This window comes from Sinohyriopsis cumingii, chromosome 14 (genome assembly GCF_028554795.1).
Source record: "Sinohyriopsis cumingii isolate HCF-2022 chromosome 14, ASM2855479v2, whole genome shotgun sequence".
In the NCBI taxonomy this organism is placed as follows: domain Eukaryota; kingdom Metazoa; phylum Mollusca; class Bivalvia; order Unionida; family Unionidae; genus Sinohyriopsis; species Sinohyriopsis cumingii.
The window spans coordinates 3,445,410-3,464,812 of NC_142974.1; the positions used below are offsets into that span (position 1 = coordinate 3,445,410).

Sequence of the window (19,403 nt, forward strand, 5' to 3'; positions counted from 1 at the left end):
TCCTCCATGCATAAAAGGGGCCTTTGGTGGCTGAGTGATTTATGGCGTTCGCCTTTGCAGATCACTGACATCATACCTCTCCGCTTGGACTCAAGTTTCATGCTTGGCTAATACGGGAGAAAGCTTGCATCCCTTATTTGATTGGTTAATCCATAGATTTTTCCATCACCACAAATACCAGCAGCCATGTTTAGCCCATCATGTGCTGAAAAATGGTATTAAACCCATAGCAATAAATCGTGCTGACACATCAGTTATGGCTGCCATTACTAAAAGTAGAAGAATTTTAAATGATATCTTTTCCAGAATTGCTGTATTGAATTAGACAAATCTTGATAGTTATCATAATGGCAGATTGGTAGAAAACATCCTCAATGCCATCAAGTGTGGTCACTGTTGGTGAAATAAAATAATCTTTATAAATGACTTCTTAAAAACAGCTGAACATGATTTGGTATAATGTATCAAGACAAGGCAGTCAAGTATCCAGGCAGAAGGCAGTCAAGTTTGTAAAAAATGACACTAAGCTGTTATTAAATGTGGCTGCTATTTGAAATATTTTGTTGTAAGGACCTTTCAGATTTGTACAAGTGATCCTGTCCCACTGTCAGATATCACCACAATTACTAAAAGTAGAAACCACTCCAGTGGCCTTAGTTGTTAGTGTCTGCCTTGGATGCAGGAGGTCACTGGCTCTAACCCTGGTTGAGTCGTACCAAAGACTTGTACAAATGCAACTAGCAGCTAACGCACTTAGTGATCAGTGTTAAGAGGTTAGTGTTTGGACTGGTTGGCCTGGTATCATGATAGTTTTGCTGGGTGGGATGTGATAATTATTCCTGCTCAGGTCTACATGTCTGGAATTCTGCAAAAGTCTTAAATTTGAAAATTGCTTTTCCATGCCATGAAAAGATATGGAAAAATTAAAAACCTACTAAAAAGTCTGGAAAAAGTCTTAAATTTGTGTTGTTCACTTTCACATGACATCATTAACACTCTTTCTTTTCACTCAGTTTAATTGTCACATTGGGTTCTGGACAAGACATTCTGTGGTAGTTTGAACCATTCATCAAGGAAGTTTACATTTCTAGCACGGTTCATATAAGATGATTCAATCCAGCAAATAGATCTGCTGGCTGATGATAGTGATGGCAGCTTTTTTTAAAGATGTAAATTACATCAAATTATTGGAGCCAGAAACATGTAAAAAAGAAGAAAAGAAAAGAACAAATTTTAGCTGATACAGCTTTAAACCATTCAGCCCTAGCACTGTTATCAGTATCCCCAGAAGCGCTAAACTGTGTTTAGCTGATTGTGTCCCAGAGTTTTTACCTGTTTGAAAAATTTTAAAATATCATGGACATGCATTCACTCTTACCTCAATTTCTCTTCTTATATCCAATTAAAATCCATGAAATTTTCACCAATGAATACAAATGAATTTGTCTATACAGTGATGTGTTTTTTTTTCTTCCTATTTGTCAAAGTCTTTCACAATTTATACACTATTTACAAAATTATGTGCAACGTTTATCTGCAAGAACTCTATAATCATCGCTGTCAACATCCTCATCTTCTGAAAATTCAGTCTCAGAAATTTATATGTCCGAATCTAAATCTCGCAAAATATCCAACTGCTGAGCATATCTTTCCTCAGCTTGCTCAAAATTTTCAAGATCAAACCCGAGAAACTTCTCATTTTGCTCTCATCAAAAATCACTCTTACGTCCGCCATCAATTATGATTTTTCATGAATAAAATGCATGTAGTGAAACTACTCTCAAACAGTAACTTTTGGCTTCTGAACAATTCAGATTTCCACAAATGAAAGTAAAATCATTTTTGATTGGTTTAATAATTGTTTAGTTCTTGGAGAATAAAAACATTTGTAACCAATCAGAGACGTTGTATCTAACACATTCATCACAATTACAGGCAGGATTGGCCATTGAATGCAGAAACCGGATCACGCCTACCGATGAAATCAGATCTGAATGAGTTAATGAAATTGAGCTTTGAACTGAGTCGGTCATGCATGTAATCAGAACTGGAACTGACATCATTTTGAAAGCTCAAACATGTACATATTTCATGCATTTTTCGTACACAATCCATTTATCAAAATTCGGTTCAAAATGCTTTGTAAATGTCAGCTTTAGTTTCAGACTGCTTACTATACAAACTCTCCTGGCCATACTGACTGAACACCACCCCCACCCGCAAAAAATTCTAAATACTGGTGTTTTTTTGTTAATCCCCACCCTCTTATTTTCGAAATAAGTTGGTACACCACCACCCCAATTTTATTTTCCAAAACCCTCACGTGATTCTAAAATATAAATTATTTGGAAACATGTTTTGTAATAAGGGAGGCAACCAAAAAATTACACTTGATCAAGCAAATTCTGATAAGGTTATGTCCCTTTTGCTTAACAGCTGAGATGATGATTCAGTCTTAATTTGCATTGTCAGCTACTTTCCGAGTTGATGAGCTACAGGTTTCTACTTTTGTAGTGTTTATTATTTATTATAAGTTGAACCTTGGTTATATATGAAGCTGTTTACCAATAGGTTGTGTTTGTGTTTTTCTTCTTGGAAAAGGTGGAAAAGTTGTTTATAAGTCCATTGCTTTTTAAAAAATTGCTATAAGCCCCACCCATCCTTGTAGGTAATTAAAGTTTTTCATGTGAAACAATTGTTTTAATTTTTTCAAAATTATTGCACAAATTCATTAAAAGCAAAATTAATGAACTTTTAGCAAGAACAAAGCAATTTTAGTAATGTCTGATCAAAACTAGTTGTTTTCACACAGTACCCACAGGCTGATCTACACAGTGTGAGTACTCAAATAAAATCTTTTGTTGGCTCTCCCGATTGAAATACTAAGATACTTTGCAAGCAGATTGACAGGTTAGGAAATTAGTCTGCCAGTAGTTGTTTCCTCTGAAAAAAATACTTATGTTTTCCTTAATGTGTTAATTAGCAGTTCTACAAGTACATTAATAACATTAGATTTAAAGGGATTAAATCAAATAGTCAAGTTTGCATACAAGTCTAATATTCTTCTCATTTTCATGTTCATCTTAGCCGAGAAAGCCATCATTCCAGGAGGCGCTATAGAGATGATTATGATGATGACTACTCAAATGGTAGCTATCGTGAGCGCTCTGCAACACCAGAAAGAAGGGGCCATCGCAGTCGTAGCCACAAATACTGTGAGTCAGACAACAGCAGTCACTACCATTCCAGACACAACAGCCACAGCTCCAGCCGAAGGCGGCATAAGTACAGCAGGCGGCATCGACGGAGTTACAGGCACAAAAGAAGGTCTACTTATAGTTCTAGCTCAAGTCGGGTGAGTATTATTCCGAGGGTGGACAGACAAAAAAAGTCTACCGCCAGTGAAAGGTATTAGTGCAGAGTTTAACTTTTTCTATGTTCTTCTATCATCTAGCTCAAGATTATACATGACCACTGGGTTTGTTACAGTCATGTCCTAGTTATGAGAATTTTGTTGCTTTAAATCTTGAGAAGATCACAAACAGAGAGTATAGTGGATGTCATGATAACTTTGTCTTATGGTGAGGTGTACCGTATTTCATGTTTTTTTTTCTTCGTACCATTTAATTTTTCATACATAATTCAGTTATCAAAATCATAATTATTTAAATGTATAAACAAAAATTCGGACATAATTTCTACTAAGAAGATTTACGTTTGCAAAATAGATAATACTGTATTGCCATTTTATTTTTTTGCAAAAATAAATAACTAATTGTTGGTAAGAAAATACGATGATTAGTGCGTAAGCTATCTTATTTTCATTACATTATCTACTGGTCTTTATTAACAAATGGACAAAGGACTTCACAGACCATACCTTTAAATATTATCTTTAATTAGTTCTCCTTATAAAGTCTCACCGAAACAAAACACCACCTGCATTTTTAAAATGAGTTTGGAAGTCTTTTGATATTTTCTTAATGTCTTATTTTCTGTTTGCAAAAGCTACAAATAAAAACTGCTGTGAATAAATATGGTCTTGTACACTGAAAAAAATTTCTCTCTTGTGCACACACACACTTATGTGCATTAACTAAAACAGTTTCCAGTTTATTTTTTTATTGCAATTTTATAATAAGATCATTGCTGCTGTAAAAGTACAAGTTGCACTTAATTTCTTGACAAAAAATTATATCCTTGAATAATACATTTCCAAACCATCTTAATCATTTTGCTAGTAAGACCTCAACTCTGATATTTGTGTTTTAACTTTTGTTTGCACTAAAACACAATGACCTGTGATACGTCTTACATGTAGGACGATCATTTTGCCAACGTCACACAATATAACAGCTACATATGCTCTAAACGACGAAGAGCTTTCACACTGAGACATAACCCTCTCTCTCTCTCTCATGTTCACTAATAACAACAAAAATCTTTTTGAGTACTTTTGTTTTTATTGTAATATATTCTTGAGTTGAGAGCAGAATGAGAAAAAATATGTTTACTTTGTATGTTTGTACCGTTAGGTTGTCGAGTAGCATGTTCCATAGAATTTGTTCAGGTACAATCCCTTTCTTTTTTCATACATGGTCAGAACTGCAAAATGACAATTATTTGTTTTACATATAATTTGGTACACTGAAATTAATAATTATTTTTTCATGTGCGAAAAGCTACATGAAATACGGTATTGTTCACTTTCTTTATGGCAGTGTTTTCTACAGGGTTAAGGTTTTGTTTTACAGCTTTTAAAAGACTAAATTTTTTAATACTGAAATGCATTCATTTATAGGTTGTTTCCCGAGGTGTATTGTAATCTTGAGCAGCTTTGAGAGTATATTGGAAAAAGGTTGAATTAGTTCTGTATAAAGTACTTTTGTTAAGAATGGGTGGGGTGGGAGTGAAACTTGAAAGAATGTCCATATATATATATATAGAATCCTTTAATCCCAGACATGAAAATGTTTAACCCCATTCATTTGGTAACAGTTGCAACAATTGAGGAATTACATACAGGGAATACCTTTTTACCATGTTTTTTTATTATTTTGAATCATCTTAACACTGGGTAAGTATTAATTAAACACTGCTGTAATTAAATAATTGCAAAACATCCTATCCTATTTTATCCATTTTTGCAATGTTTAGAACTAGATACGTCCAAACTGTTTTGCTGTTTGCTCATCTTTGAGAATGCTTCTTAGAACAGTTTTCATGGAGCCAATTAAAAAGTAATCTTGTACGTTAGAATCTGCTGAAGAAAGTTATAATTGACCTGTATTTTTCTAAGGTCATATACATAAATAATTAGGTCCTTTACTCGTGGGTAAGCATTATTATATTAACATTGAGTTAGCCAGGGGACATATCACCCTAAACTGCCATTCTCCCACAACCCTAAACTGCCATTCTCCCACAACCCAAACTGTCATTGTCCCATTGAGTTAGCCAGGAGACATCCTCCACCAAACTGCCAAGCCTGCCCCCCCCCCCCCACCCCCACCCCCATTTTTAACAAATTTCCATATCTTCATTATAGGTAGACAGAGGTATATCAGATACTTCCATGACATTGTATCCAAAGTGCAGCACTGAGATGATGAAAACTAAAATAACTTTCCCAAGTGTAATAGTTTGTCCTTAGTGTAACCTTATTCTGCATGATGCTAAACTTGTAATGGCAGAGTAAATTCTTGAAAGCAGTCATTTGCAATATTCATACATGGTCTAAGAGATTAATACATTACAAAACAATATGTTACTTTTCTACCATTATTTTTATTGTCTTTTGGGGAATAGCTTGACTCTATGCCAGCTGATATTTAGATTTGAAGTTTTGTTTTGGCCTTTTGTCGCATGACTGGTGTAAAACATCTGTACACAACAGCAAACAGATTAGTCATGGATATAGTGTAGCTTAATAGATTATGAGTCCACTTTTGTTCATGTAATACTTTTATTTGGAATTTTTGTCATCTAAACTATGATGGGCTACATGGAGAATTACATAGAGCAAATGTACTTGTACCTTTTGGCTAGATGTTTTATTGCTACCTTTCACTTATCCAGTACCACTGATAATTAGTGCTGCCCTCTTTCGATAGAAGTTTGATGGTCAGTCTTCATAAGGGTAAGGGGCTTACATATTAATAATTTACGTCTTTCAGCAACTTGAAAATACGGTATTTCATCCGTGTCATTAAAATTTTCTCAGGCAAATTAGACTTTTTCTCATCAAGCCTACTTGGTATTTCACTTGTAAGACAGGAGGGGTCAGATCTGAAATTAGACTGGCCTTGTCTTTAGTACTGACAACCGCTGTTTATCTTGCTTTTGCATGCAAGGTGATAAAAACATAATTGAGCTCATTTTCTCAGGTGGACCACAAATCAAATACAATAACTAATTGTTGTATCAAATGAATGTTATAACAATCTTTGGAATACATATTAATTGGGGAATGTTATAACACAATCTTTGGAATACGTATTAATTGGGGAATGTTATAACACAATCTTTGGAATACATATTAATTGGGGATTTTAGACCAATGTTGTAAAAGACGAAGCATTGAATCCAAGAACATAATGAACAATCTTCACCATATATGTTACTATTGCTAATTAAGGCTGCTGTACCGTGTTGTCCCTAATATCATTTGAGTTTTTCAAGTTTATGTTATGTTAAGTACTGTAAATAGCCATTTAATTAATATACATAATCACGCATACATGTACATGCTGTTTGCAGTAAAGAAAATGACTATCATGGAATTTGAACACAGGATTATGTCCTTAGAGGTTTATGTGTGAGTGTGCTGCAGCGATTCTCTTTGTGTTTTGTACCACAGAAACTGCAGATTTCTAATCAGTGTGACTTGTACAAGACTTTAAAATATTGAAGCTCTTAGATCCCTACAATATTTCCACCCTTATTTTCTACAATTTTGTCTCCAAAACTTTTTGATAAATTTGATTATAAAATAAGTCAGGCTACACACAGAAACACAAACCTTTTACAAGTAAAATAATTCATGATTGTGGTAAAATACTACTTTAAATCTGGACAGCATGGATTCTAATTATGGAATAAGTTTTGGTTCACAATTACAGAAGAATTAATATGGTAAAATTACATTACAGTATCCTGAATATTATTGAAAATAATGACTGAATTAATGTTCACTTTTTTAAATCCAAAATTGCACATGAATGTATGTAAGATCATGTTATTCGCTAATCATGTACTATACAGATGCTGAAATTACAATCAACAAAAATAAACCCTGCTCAGAGGTATGATACTGTTGTTTGCACAAAGGTTTCAGGTATTCATACAAAGCTATTTCTTTTGACAGATTTGGATTTTGAAAGTGTTATATAATGATTGTTCCAAACAAATTGTGGTAGGGTAGTCTGCGAAGAAAAAAGTTCATCATTACACAAGATTGGATCAGTTACGTTACACTGATTGTTTGAAATCCAGGACCATCCTTACTCGGAATGAATGTCATTTTTCAGAACTTTTCTTGTATTGTTACTTTTTCTTTTCATGTGTATAATTTTGGAAATCCTAGCTTCAGAGGTCAAGTAGATGTTCGTGTTCCTGGGTTGTTTTAAATAATCCTGCCATTTCACCTTGTACACTTTTCTTCCTGTTGTCGTGCACATACTAATAGTTCACATCTGTTTCCCAGTCTTGCATTTACTCTGGAATTGCTTTTTTTTTTTTTGGAGAATTTTTGATTGTCTGATCCACATGAATAACTTCCTGTGAGGGATTTGAGTCTGATCCATATGGATAACTTCCTGTGAGGGATTTGGTAGTCTGATCCATATGGATAACTTCCTGTGAGGGATTTGGTAGTCTGATCCACATGGATAACTTCATGTGAGGGATTTGAGTCTGATCCACATGGATAACTTCCTGTGAAGGATTTGGATTTCTTTTAACATCTGATACACTGATGGGTTACTGTGACCTTCATGTGTCTGTTCAACTCTGGAGAGCTGCTCTTGATGTCGACTCATTTGTGGTTACCATGGTTATTGAATAGCTGACTACCCACAAAGAATTATTTTTCAAATTTTCTTTTTCAGATCAAAACTGAATGTAATTTCTTTGCATCCATCCAAAACAGACATCTGAAAATTAATTTGTAATTGTATGATTTCCCAAATATTTGGCACTAAAAATTCCAGAGTCCACACTGAATCTAGTAGGTGAAAACCATTGGATATCCGCCAAAAACTGGTTGGATCAAGGAGGATTCCTAAATGGATTGTGAATCAGATTGTGAGAACTCTGTACGACTGCCCTCTGAGTTAGCTTGATCCGTAGCACAGACTATATTGCTGTACCACCAGTTCAAGGAAACATTCGTTCGCATGCATTGCACGTTTCATGGATGAATTTTATGTCAGCAGGTTTTACAAGAAGGGGCTGATAATGATTTTGTGAGTTGGAGTTCTAGCTTAAATAAATGAACAGCTGACTCGCTTGGCACTCAGCATTAAGAGATTAGTGTTAGGACTGGTTGGCCTGGTGTCAGGATAACGCGGCTGGGTGGGAAGTCACTATAAACTGCCACACTACAGACATTGTAGTGATATGACTGATTTTTTTTTAAAAGCTACGTTAAAAATCCAAGTTAAACACACCCACACTCACCCAGAGGTAACATCTCCACACATAACCCATAAAAAAGTGGTATGTTGATGAGTCTGATTGGGGTGGGCTAAAAATGTGATTGACATACTGGGCGTTTATTCTGAAGTTATATGTTTGAAAAATGTTTAATAACAACATTGTGCTCTTCTGTTCGGTTTTCTCCATGGAAAAGTGAATAGTACTTCTGTTCAACAGAGTAATACTGAATGAGGTTAAAATGCCAATTGTCTAATCCAGGTTCTTATTCTTATTCTTGAAAACCTTGAATGTACTGGGTTATGGCTTTTTAAATTCAAGGAGATTGAAAATTTACCTTTGTGGTTTCAAGTACTTGAAAAGTCTCTGAAAATTGATAGAGCTTCAGATCTGCCAATCTGTACGATTTTTCCATAAGTATTACGAAAATAACCATTAAAATATGGACTTACGGAAGAAAAGCAAAAACTACAGGAAAATAATTGTTGCCAAAAAAATCCGGATAATGGTTCATGTGTGTTTGATTTGGATTTGGGTTTCATGTTAGAATTAGTGGAAATAGTCTGCCAACCAGACTAACTTTACAGTAGTACTTCAGACACTTTAAACTGTTCATATTCATGTAAAGCTTCTACATCATCAGACTTGATTAAAAGAATTTGTAAAAAAAAAAATGGCATCCAGCAAGCGAGATGCATTTTGACAACAAAATGGAAAATGATTAAGCCTCTTAAAATGTGTTAATAATCAGCACAGAAGGATGAAAATGAATATTCAGATTCTTCTGATTAAAAGCAGGAAGGGACACAATTATGTTTATTGGACATCACATGTCAAATTGAGTATGTCCTATGGCGGGAGATATGGTTGCCTTCGTCGTGTGAAATGGAGACAAAATTCCAAGAATTATGTCAAGTCGAGAGTGTTTCTGGCCTGATTAGCTTATGCCGATATCAGGTATTTCAGTTTTTGGGTTTGTATCCGTCTTCATTTTGTATACAATTTGTCAATATTAAATCAGTCTTTGAATTTTACTTTCGTGGAAGCATGGAAGCCCTTTGAATCACATGATCATGTTGTAAAAAGATTTTTTTGTGTTCCTTCCTCAGTCACAGGTGTATGTATAAGCCAATGAGTGGAATATTTTATAGCCATATCTTAAGTACATTGCATTGAATGAGGAAGCATCCTGCAGATTATGGAGATATGTTAAGTGAATTCTTTACATGATCTGTTGTTGCACCTGGTTTGCTGTTTTATCAAACATAAACTTGCATGTATCTCTGTTTTATCATGAAGTTTTTCTATATATATTGCAGTTCATCACTTCACATGATTTTAAAAAAATGGGATAGCTTTTTCATTCCACTTTCTCATGATCATCTACATGTATCCCCCTGATTGTTGCAGATATTGAGTTAGTATTGGTAGGATATTGTTTTTGGATTCATGTAGTATTGGTAGGATATTGTTTTTGGATTCATGTAGTATTGGTAGGATATTACTCCTGGATTCATGTAGTATTGGTAGGATATTACTCCTGGATTCATGTAGTATTGGTAGGATATTACTCCTGGATTCATGTAGTATTGGTAGGATATTACTCCTGGATTCATGTAGTATTGGTAGGATATTACTCCTGGATTCATGTAGTATTGGTAGGATATTGTTTTTGGATTCATGTAGTATTGGTAGGATATTGTTTCTGGATTCATGTAGTATTGGTAGGATATTACTCCTGGATTCATGTAGTATTGGTAGGATATTACTCCTGGATTCATGTAGTATTAGTAGGATATTACTCCTGGATTCATGTAGTATTAGTAGGATATTACTCCTGGATTCTTGTAGTATTAGTAGGATATTACTTCTGGATTCTTGTAGTATTGGTAGGATATTACTCCTGGATTCTTGTAGTATTAGTAGGATATTACTCCTGGATTCTTGTAGTATTAGTAGGATATTACTCCTGGATTCTTGTAGTATTGGTAGGATATTGCTACTGGATTCATGGGATTGAACAATCTTTTGACTCTGGATACAAAAAAACAATTATTGTTGGCAAGGTTTTGGTATTACATGGCAGAAAAAACAAAGGTTGCTTATGTAGTGCACATCAGGAAACTGAACACATCTAGTCACACATTTTTCAATAGAGCCCCATGAATCTTTGTACATGTTTGTCACCTGAACATGTGCATATAGACTGATCTCTGCTTTCTCAAAAGAAGATGCTGGCAATATATGGAACATGACATTTCTATTCAGTAACATTTTTTTTTTGCATTTTTTGATGGAGAAATTATACTGGGAACCCACCAATCCTTTTGTTAAGTCCAGGACACTCAATCATAGGGAAATTAAATGTTTACAAACCTGAAGTTAAGTCAAATTTCAAAAAAAAATAATCTCAGTGTCCTATAAATATCACTACCTAATGGGATCTGATAAAAAGTCAAAAGAATTCATCCTCATTATCAGACAAAGTTCTGAAATCTTCCATCGTCATCTAGTAAATGTTGCGGTGTAATCATCATAAATATTGTCCGACTCTTTGGCCTAACTGCTATATGTGGATGCTTATTTAGAGACTCAGCATGAGCTTTTGTAAGAAATACTTTCATCATACAAAGAAATCTATTCAAGGTTGCAACTGAACACCTCAGGATCAAATAACCAGCCTCTCTACTTGCCTCTACAACACTGGCGTCAGGATCAAATAACCAGCCTCTGTTACTTGCCACTGTACCACACTGGTGGCTCAGTCAAAGAGTTGTCATGTGGGAAAACCTGGGATTCGGGTCAGTTATTTCCTGGAAGAGGCAGACCACTTCTTTGAACAGTAAAAGCTCAGTCCAAAGTATTGTCAACTTGAAAACAAAGTCAGTGCTGCTTACGCAACAAGCAATGGCAGAAAACTTGTATCCAGTAAACCTGTACCCTATTGCTCAGGTTATTATCAATGGGCGAGTACCCAGATACCCGTATGAATTCTTAATTGTGTACATTTTTAAATGTAGGCTTGTCTGAATCATGACAGAAATGGTAGAATGTTTGAGGTGTACGTGCAAATTGGCTCACCATTTCTCTAGTTAAGTCCAGTAAATCTTTGCCTCCTAAAAATACAAAAGGGCCTCAAATCATTGAGATCCCCAGATACTGTACCCTGTTGGCCTGCTTTTTAAACTTCCTTTTTGTGAGTTCTACCAAATGTTTACTTGATTTTTGTTCTGATACATATTGATTTACCTGAAATGACAATATTTTTAATGACAATTGTATGTTCCCTTCCAGTGTCATTGAACCAACCAACCAGCTAGACATAATGTATCTTTGTATAGTTGTTTTTTGCACACTGTGATGTAGTTTCATAGACTTTGGACAATAGCTGTCTCTTGGGGAAAAAGTGCAGGCAGGGCATGATAAAAATTCAATTTTCTTTCCACTCCGTAACTTTTGAAGGACTTGATGGGTATGAAGCGTCTCATTAAGAAGTCAGATATGTAAGGTTTGATTTTTGCCATTTTGTTAAGGCAGTCTTTTGGAGCTATTGGAACGTTTAACAGTAAGAGGACTAGATATATTATGACATTTGTTGAATGAGGCTTTATGTATGATTTATGTCATGCAGTTGTTACTTAGACTGTAATCCCTTAGATTAATTATTTTGACAAGTGCATCTGTGGTGTATGAACATATTAGTTTCTTAACATTCTTAAAAGTTAAACAGTTGTTTTGAATTTATATGTGGAATAGTTTGAACAGAGGGAATGAGAATGGAAATGCACTGTCACTAGAGTAGAGGTGCTGATGAATTGCTATTTCTTCAAATAATGCTTCATGAAATTTCAGAAAAAGAAACTACAGTATATAGTTTTCTAGTTTCTGGAGATTGGACTGTTTCTGGCTGATACATATTATTGCTATCACAGATTTTCAAGAAAAGTCTCTTAATGATAATTAGTAAGAAAGGTGTTTTGAGAGACAAATGTTTCTTGCAATTTATATGTTAGGCACAAGTAAAATAGAACAATATTTTCATGAAGTTGTGTGAGTTGGTAATGTTTATGGTTCATAATAGGCCTTCATTTTGGGCTGTTGTTTCACTCCTGGTATTTGCCACTACCAGATATTGATCAGTTGTATGCACAAGGGATTTAGTATTTGGAATTAGACTTCAGTTTTGACAGCAGCCTTTTTCACGGTGCTGATGTTGAGCAGAAAGCAAGAAATTCACCAAATTTATTGCAGGTACATTGCATTCGCAAATCCTAGTTTCTCTGGTCCATGCAGATATATCACAGTCATTTTCATGTGGACCTATTAGCTATTTAGCAGTGCTGCTGCTGTTGCTATTTTTAGCTCATGGAAGTGGAGTTTTCTACACAAGCACACATGTACATTAAGACCAGTTTGGGGAAGAATTATATTTGATCAGTGATGACTGGTGAAATAGCTGCTGTAAGCCAGCCAGTCTTGAGGTTTGGGATGGGGTAGGAGCCCTACTTAACTACTGGTTGCCTGGCACTGCCAGCTGCCTGCCTGCCTACATCACCATCACCACTACTCTGGAAGTATATACATGATGTAGATAAAGATAGATAACAGACATTGGAGAAGTTCTAACTAAGTCTTTACAGATATAGGAGAGAACCTGCTGCCTGGAGCAGGCACATCTTACATTTGATTGGAGCTTATGTTGGCCTGTGGAGGGGGCTGTCTGACATACACTATGTTCTGTTTAGATTCCTCTCTGCAGAATCTGGAGGAATTCCAAAAGTTTGGCATCATCCCCAGTCTTCCCCAATGCTGCCATATCTACAGGCAGAAATTGGTGCCGGCATTGGGATAGACAAGCACCTGTAAAATTTGGTGGTAGAGGAGGGATGTAGACTGTATTATATTTACATGGAAACTCCAGAGATATTTTGATTGTGAAATAGCCCGTCTTCGTCATCATCACCATCATCAGCATAATTCCATTTTCCTGGCTAATGTTGGATTTTTGTATAGAGTATAAGGGTTGCAAACAGACTACATAGTTCTTTGTTTGGGTGGTCGGATACACCATATTGTGGAAGTTTTTAATCCAGATTGAACGTGTTTACCAATATTTCAACTACCATAGGCTCACTTGTATAGGAGTTATTCTTCTTGCCTTAATGCTGTAGTTAGCTGGCCCCTAAAGGCCCGTTTTGGATGTAGTGAGGGGGGTAAGATGAGAGTTGATGTTATATCTGCTGCTGGAACCAAGGAATGGAGAGCCATGCCTGTTACTGAATTAACCACACATCAGGCAGGACAAGGGAAGTATAATGGGGAAGGTGAAAATGGGGACAAATTAACTGAAATTCAGGTATGTAATACCAGAAATAGTTCAGTTCAATGTGATCTAGTTCATTGGATTTATTCCAATATATAATAAACTTGTTTAGGAAAGAATTGTTGTATTGGATTTCCTATATATTTGAATGTGTAATATATGTATATATAAAAACTTAAAAATACTCAGAAATAAATCTATCAGTAACTATCTTGAGAATGTAATCATTCATATACACATGGTTTGTAATCTTTATGTAGGATGCAGTGGGAAGGATTGCCTAAGAGATTGATCTAATGTTATTTCCATACATACATGCATACATGGTCGATAGGAACTAGGGCTCATTCTCTGACACCTGATACCAAAGTATTATACAGATAATTTCACACCAATTTATATAGTTAACAATGCACATAACATCTGGGCATTGTTCTTCAGGGGGTAGGGGTGAGCAGAAAAAAATACAAAATGGACAGCTCAAGGCATATGGGATTTTTTTTCTGGTGGGTTAAGCCAATCTGTTTTACAGTTTTTCTCTTGTGTTGCATATGCTTTAGATTATTGTCATTCTTTAGCTATTGACAGCTACTATTGTCATTCTTTATCTATTGACAGCTACACTATCATTTAATTGAGTCATATTACAAGTCACAACTTCATTAAATTCATTTGAGGGAAATGTTAAACACATTTACATTCATATAAACATGTCAAATAAGTTTGGATTAATTTTCAGTTCAGTGGTTATGATTATGTGGGTGAGATAATTTTCAGTCTATGAACTTTGCTGATAAGGTCAAATCTGATTGTTGTAATGGGAAATTCTCAGTGTTCTAGTAATTAAGATCAAATTTCCACCATTTTTCAAACTGAGCACTACACATGCCACAAATCGAGAATCTTATACGTAGGAAAGACAAAATACATACATATACATACACCATGATTCAGACAGTTATAACTGTGTGTCGACTGTGTATTCACTTGTGGCTGGAGGAAATACATTAGGCTAATACACACTCACCACTCAAGTATGTCAATTTAATGTTGTCTGCTAGCAGACTCTTGAGGAGCACCCTTTGTTATCCTCTCTTGTACATTGACTGCTGTAATCTGTCTAGTTTTTCACTCAATGCAGTTAGAGCATCTTCAGTCATAACACTTGTCTTTTCTGGGGGTATATAATATGCCTGATGCCCTCTATGGGCCTGGGGATATAGAATACACCAGATGCCTTCTCAGGGCCTGGGGATATAGAATACGCCTGATGCCCTCTATGGGCCTGAGGATGTAGAATACACCTGATGTACTTCCCTGCATGTCATAAGAGGTGACCAATTGTGGTAGGAGCTGCAGTAGTTGGTGTGTTCAGTTTGCAACCAACAGGTTGCAGGTTCAAACCTGACCGTTCACCTAGCTTGTTATATCCTTGGGAATGTCATTAGTTACCTTGGCACTAAACATCTACTTGTGTTCCTGTGCCATCCACTTACATAGCAAGACAGAACATGGTCGTCTGCTTTGAACCTTAGATGAATTTTGGTAGATAATTTTTATTACTGATTGTTCAAGAGATATTCTATTCCCAGTGATTGGATAGATAAACTCTTTGATGGAAATGGTTACATTTTTTGGTCCTAATTTTACCTAGATTTTGTTGTAATGGATTACTTCCATTCATAGCTTTATAGCTTGGTACAAAGTTAGGATACTGCAGATAAGGTCAACTCGGCTCAAGGTACCATGATGACCACCATTGTGTATTGGCCATGGTCAGATATTTTACCATCTAGAAGTCTTGATAAGTAAATTTACCTTATTCATTCATAATATGCAAAGCAAAAAAATAATAATTTGTAGCATTTAGTTGCGAGTCGTATTTCTTCTGCCATGAACATGGTCAGTGTTAAATTTTGGGAAATACATGCATGTTGGAATTGATAGTACTGTTTGTGAGATCACTTCTAAAATAGAGACAGATAGTCGAATGCATCAACTTTGTCCTTAATTCAGGTGAATGTAAAGCACTATCATGAAGCTAGAGTACAAGGTTCACAAAATAATTTAAAATAATTTTGAATGTTGAGGTCATTAATTTATACAGTATACTGCTGTGCCTTGTTAAATTGGGAATCACATTATAACAGAATGTGTTCTCACTGGAGAGTAGCTTCTTTAATCAATGGTTAACTATTTGTCTTGAGAGAAATGATGGTATTTTAGCACTTTAGATGGAAGAAAATGCTATTGTAATCTTGTCTGGAGCACTGAAGTTTTCCTTTTCTTATAGAGACAATGCAAGTATCCATGATTTGGTTGATTGGTGAGATCAGTTGTGTCATTGTTTCACTATCATAGATGAGTTTTGTATTGATGTGAATTCCATGGAAGTCTTGAATTTTCATCTAATTTGATAGTTCAAGGCCTGTTCAAGATTTAGGTAATATATTTCCTACCCCACCCCCTGATAATGAGGAGAGGCTTATAATTACAGGAGGGAATTGAGAAAGAAAAGGAGGTAAAGCTTGTAGATATAATGTACAGTTTTGGCACCTTCTGTCAATTTTCTTGGCTTGGTTTTTGGAAATTGCAGACCTGTCTTCCCATATGATTTGGCCATACATCTTAAAATATGGACTTGTGGATTAAGAAGCAAAACTTGCAGATATGTGATTGCTGCAGTAAAATCTGTATAGTGGCTTTTCCGTGTTTGATTAGGATCTGGGTTTTAATATTAGATTTAGTGGAGTTGGTTGGGGAACCAGACTAACCTGACAGAAATACCTCCACGCTTTTAGCTGTACATATTTCATGCAAAATATCTAGATCAATCTGTTTTGTACAGATTTTCTTTAAATGGTGTGCTACACACGATTTATGTTCAAGATGAAAAGGACAATAAGCCTCCTAAAATGTTTTAATAATACATTAGAATCAAAAGGAATATTCAGATGGGGGAGGGGGCAGGAAGGGCAACATTTGTATTTATTGGACAGCATGTGTTGGTTTGATTATGTCGTGGCAGGAGAGATGATTTCCATTGCTATATGAAATTGAAAGAAATAAAAGCGGATGACTACACCATGTTGAGTGAATGAAAGAAAGCCATTGAGTTCCATAGGTTTGGAACTGCAGTTTGTGAATCTGTACTGTAGGTAATTAAGTTCATTGTGTACTTTGCAGACTTTTTAGTTGAACATGATGTTTTCCTTTGTTGCATCTGTCTTTTTGAATGCAGGTTTTCCAACTTGACAATAGCTATTCATGATATTTCGTTCTTATGGAAAAACGTCTGATAGTTTTAGGGTTGCCAGGTCTTAAATTGGCACAAAACCTGCAATTGCAAAACTAAATTACACTGAGTTTGAGCAAAATAAGGAAAGTGGGTTCTTGTGTTCTTGAAAGTGAGAGGAAGATATGGAAATGAAGTCATAATCATTGTTGAGGAATCCAGTGTTGATGTCGCTTCCTTCTGAGTAAATTAATAAGTGAAGAACATTATTTGTCATGTTTTACTTGATGAATAATACTTTTGTTTGCATTCATTAGTAATGGGAAGGAAGTTCACAGATAATATCAGCTGGCATAGACAATCATAAGTATACATTGTACTAATTTCTAAATGCTCTCAGATATGTGAAATAAAATTAATGTGCTCGAGACAGCCCATCAAGGTAAAATGTTGATTGTGAAAGAATATTAGAAAGCCCACATCTCCCTGACCAACTCTCCAAAACATCCATTTCTCCTCTCCACCCACCCGGCTCATTATTCAAGTACAGCTGGCAGTTACTTTTAAAATCTGTATAACTCTGTCTTCACTCTTGAATACATCGTGCTTAAGCATCATTTAATGTTGTCATCATACTATTCATTATCGGGTACTATTTAATTTAGGGTTGGCATTTCTAGAGCAAAAAATGATCTGCTACCAGAATCTTTCTTTTCCAATGCTTTTTTTCCTGGGTAAATCTAAGGTAGAAATTAAATATATCTAGCACTCTGTAAATGTCTGAAAAATGCAAGAAAACTAATCAATTAATAATTATGGATTTCCACCGTTGGTAAGTTATGACTGTACAAGCATATTAGAGATACTATTTTAGCTTTGGCCATTATTTTTTATAGTTTTGGTCTCATCTTAGGTTTATTATGACACTCTTTAATAAAGTGTATTATATATGGTGTTTATTTGGCACCATGGGTGAGTTAGGATTTCGCAATAAAAAATTGGATATATAGTGTCAGGGTGGTTAAAAATTTGTATGCATACACTGTTTTGATCTATATTTAACATTTGTTTTTTTGACAATATCTTTACTTGGCCTTGCCTTCCCTGTTATCTTATCACATATGTGCCCTGAACTGAACCTGTGGCTTGAAATATGCCGCGTCATCTGCCGCATTGATCCGAAACTCAATCTGGGCCGAATTAATCTGTGCTGGTGATATGGTGATTGTTACGATGATGTCGTTGATGATGGCGATGTTGATGGGTTGGCTTGAAATTCAACACCACAGGACCGGAGAGATGCAACCATCAGTCACAGTGAGAGGGCGCCAAGTGTAGAGGATGACGAAGAGGGTCACCTGATCTATCAGGCGGGGGACATACTTCAAGCCCGATGTACTCACCATTTCGTAACGTTTAGGCTACTTCTAATTAGTATTTATGATCACTTGATACATGTCTTGTTGTATACATTAGATGTTTATTTCTTAGTTTACTATATGATGTTCCCCCTACCTCAGTTTTTACACCATTGCAATATTTAAGCATTGGTAGACTTGCAGAGCTGTAGCATTTTTGCAATAAAATATGAAGGTAACTTAAACAGGTCATATCGTCTACATTTACACATGCTCTACATTGAAGTTGAATATCATTCATGGACATCTAGCTGCATCTAATATTGAAAGATATATAAATATATACGTCCCTGTGATAAAGCTTTGAAATGTGACTTTCATGATGGCAAGTTTTTATTATTTATTCCCATGCTTAGCTGGAACAAAATGGGAAAAATGCATAAGTGAGGATTTTTTACACTGCCAAAAATGCACACTTTTCAAATGCACTTGTATAGTATAATTGCAGTTGAATAAGTTGGTAACTTTAGGGAAGATTTCCACTGGTAAGAACATAACCATGTGATCAGGCCCAGTTGTATTTATTTCTCCATAAAGAGTAATGAAAACTACTTTCTACTAACTTCTATAAATAGTCATGGTCAAAGTAATTAATGTCAACACTGAATCAGAGGGCATACACACTGCATGCCTAAACGGTGGGTTTATATTTTATTTAGAAATTTGAATAATTTCACATGACAGAATCAAAATAGAAATCTAACAGTTTTGCTGAAATCAAACAATTCTTTGAAAAGATTTGAAAATAAAAGGCTGAAATTCAAAATCTGCC

The 19,403-nt window shown here is 35.3% G+C and overlaps 1 protein-coding gene across 5 annotated transcripts in view; it reads left to right on the forward strand.

Moving 5' to 3' along the window:
- The window catches only part of LOC149783108 (dual specificity protein kinase CLK2-like), an 86,304-nt gene that overhangs the window by 17,090 nt on the left and 49,811 nt on the right, over positions 1–19,403 (forward strand). For 4 of the 5 annotated variants that reach the window (XM_089931329.1, XM_089931328.1, XM_089931327.1 and 1 more), the window contains exons 3-4: positions 3,088–3,355; positions 18,503–18,608. In XM_089931329.1, coding sequence (XP_089787455.1) covers positions 3,088–3,355; positions 18,503–18,608 — 374 coding nt within the window. Of the gene's footprint in view, positions 1–3,087; positions 3,356–13,081; positions 14,012–18,502; positions 18,609–19,403 lie in introns of those variants that run through there. The other variant, XM_089931330.1, reaches the window with a different exon arrangement.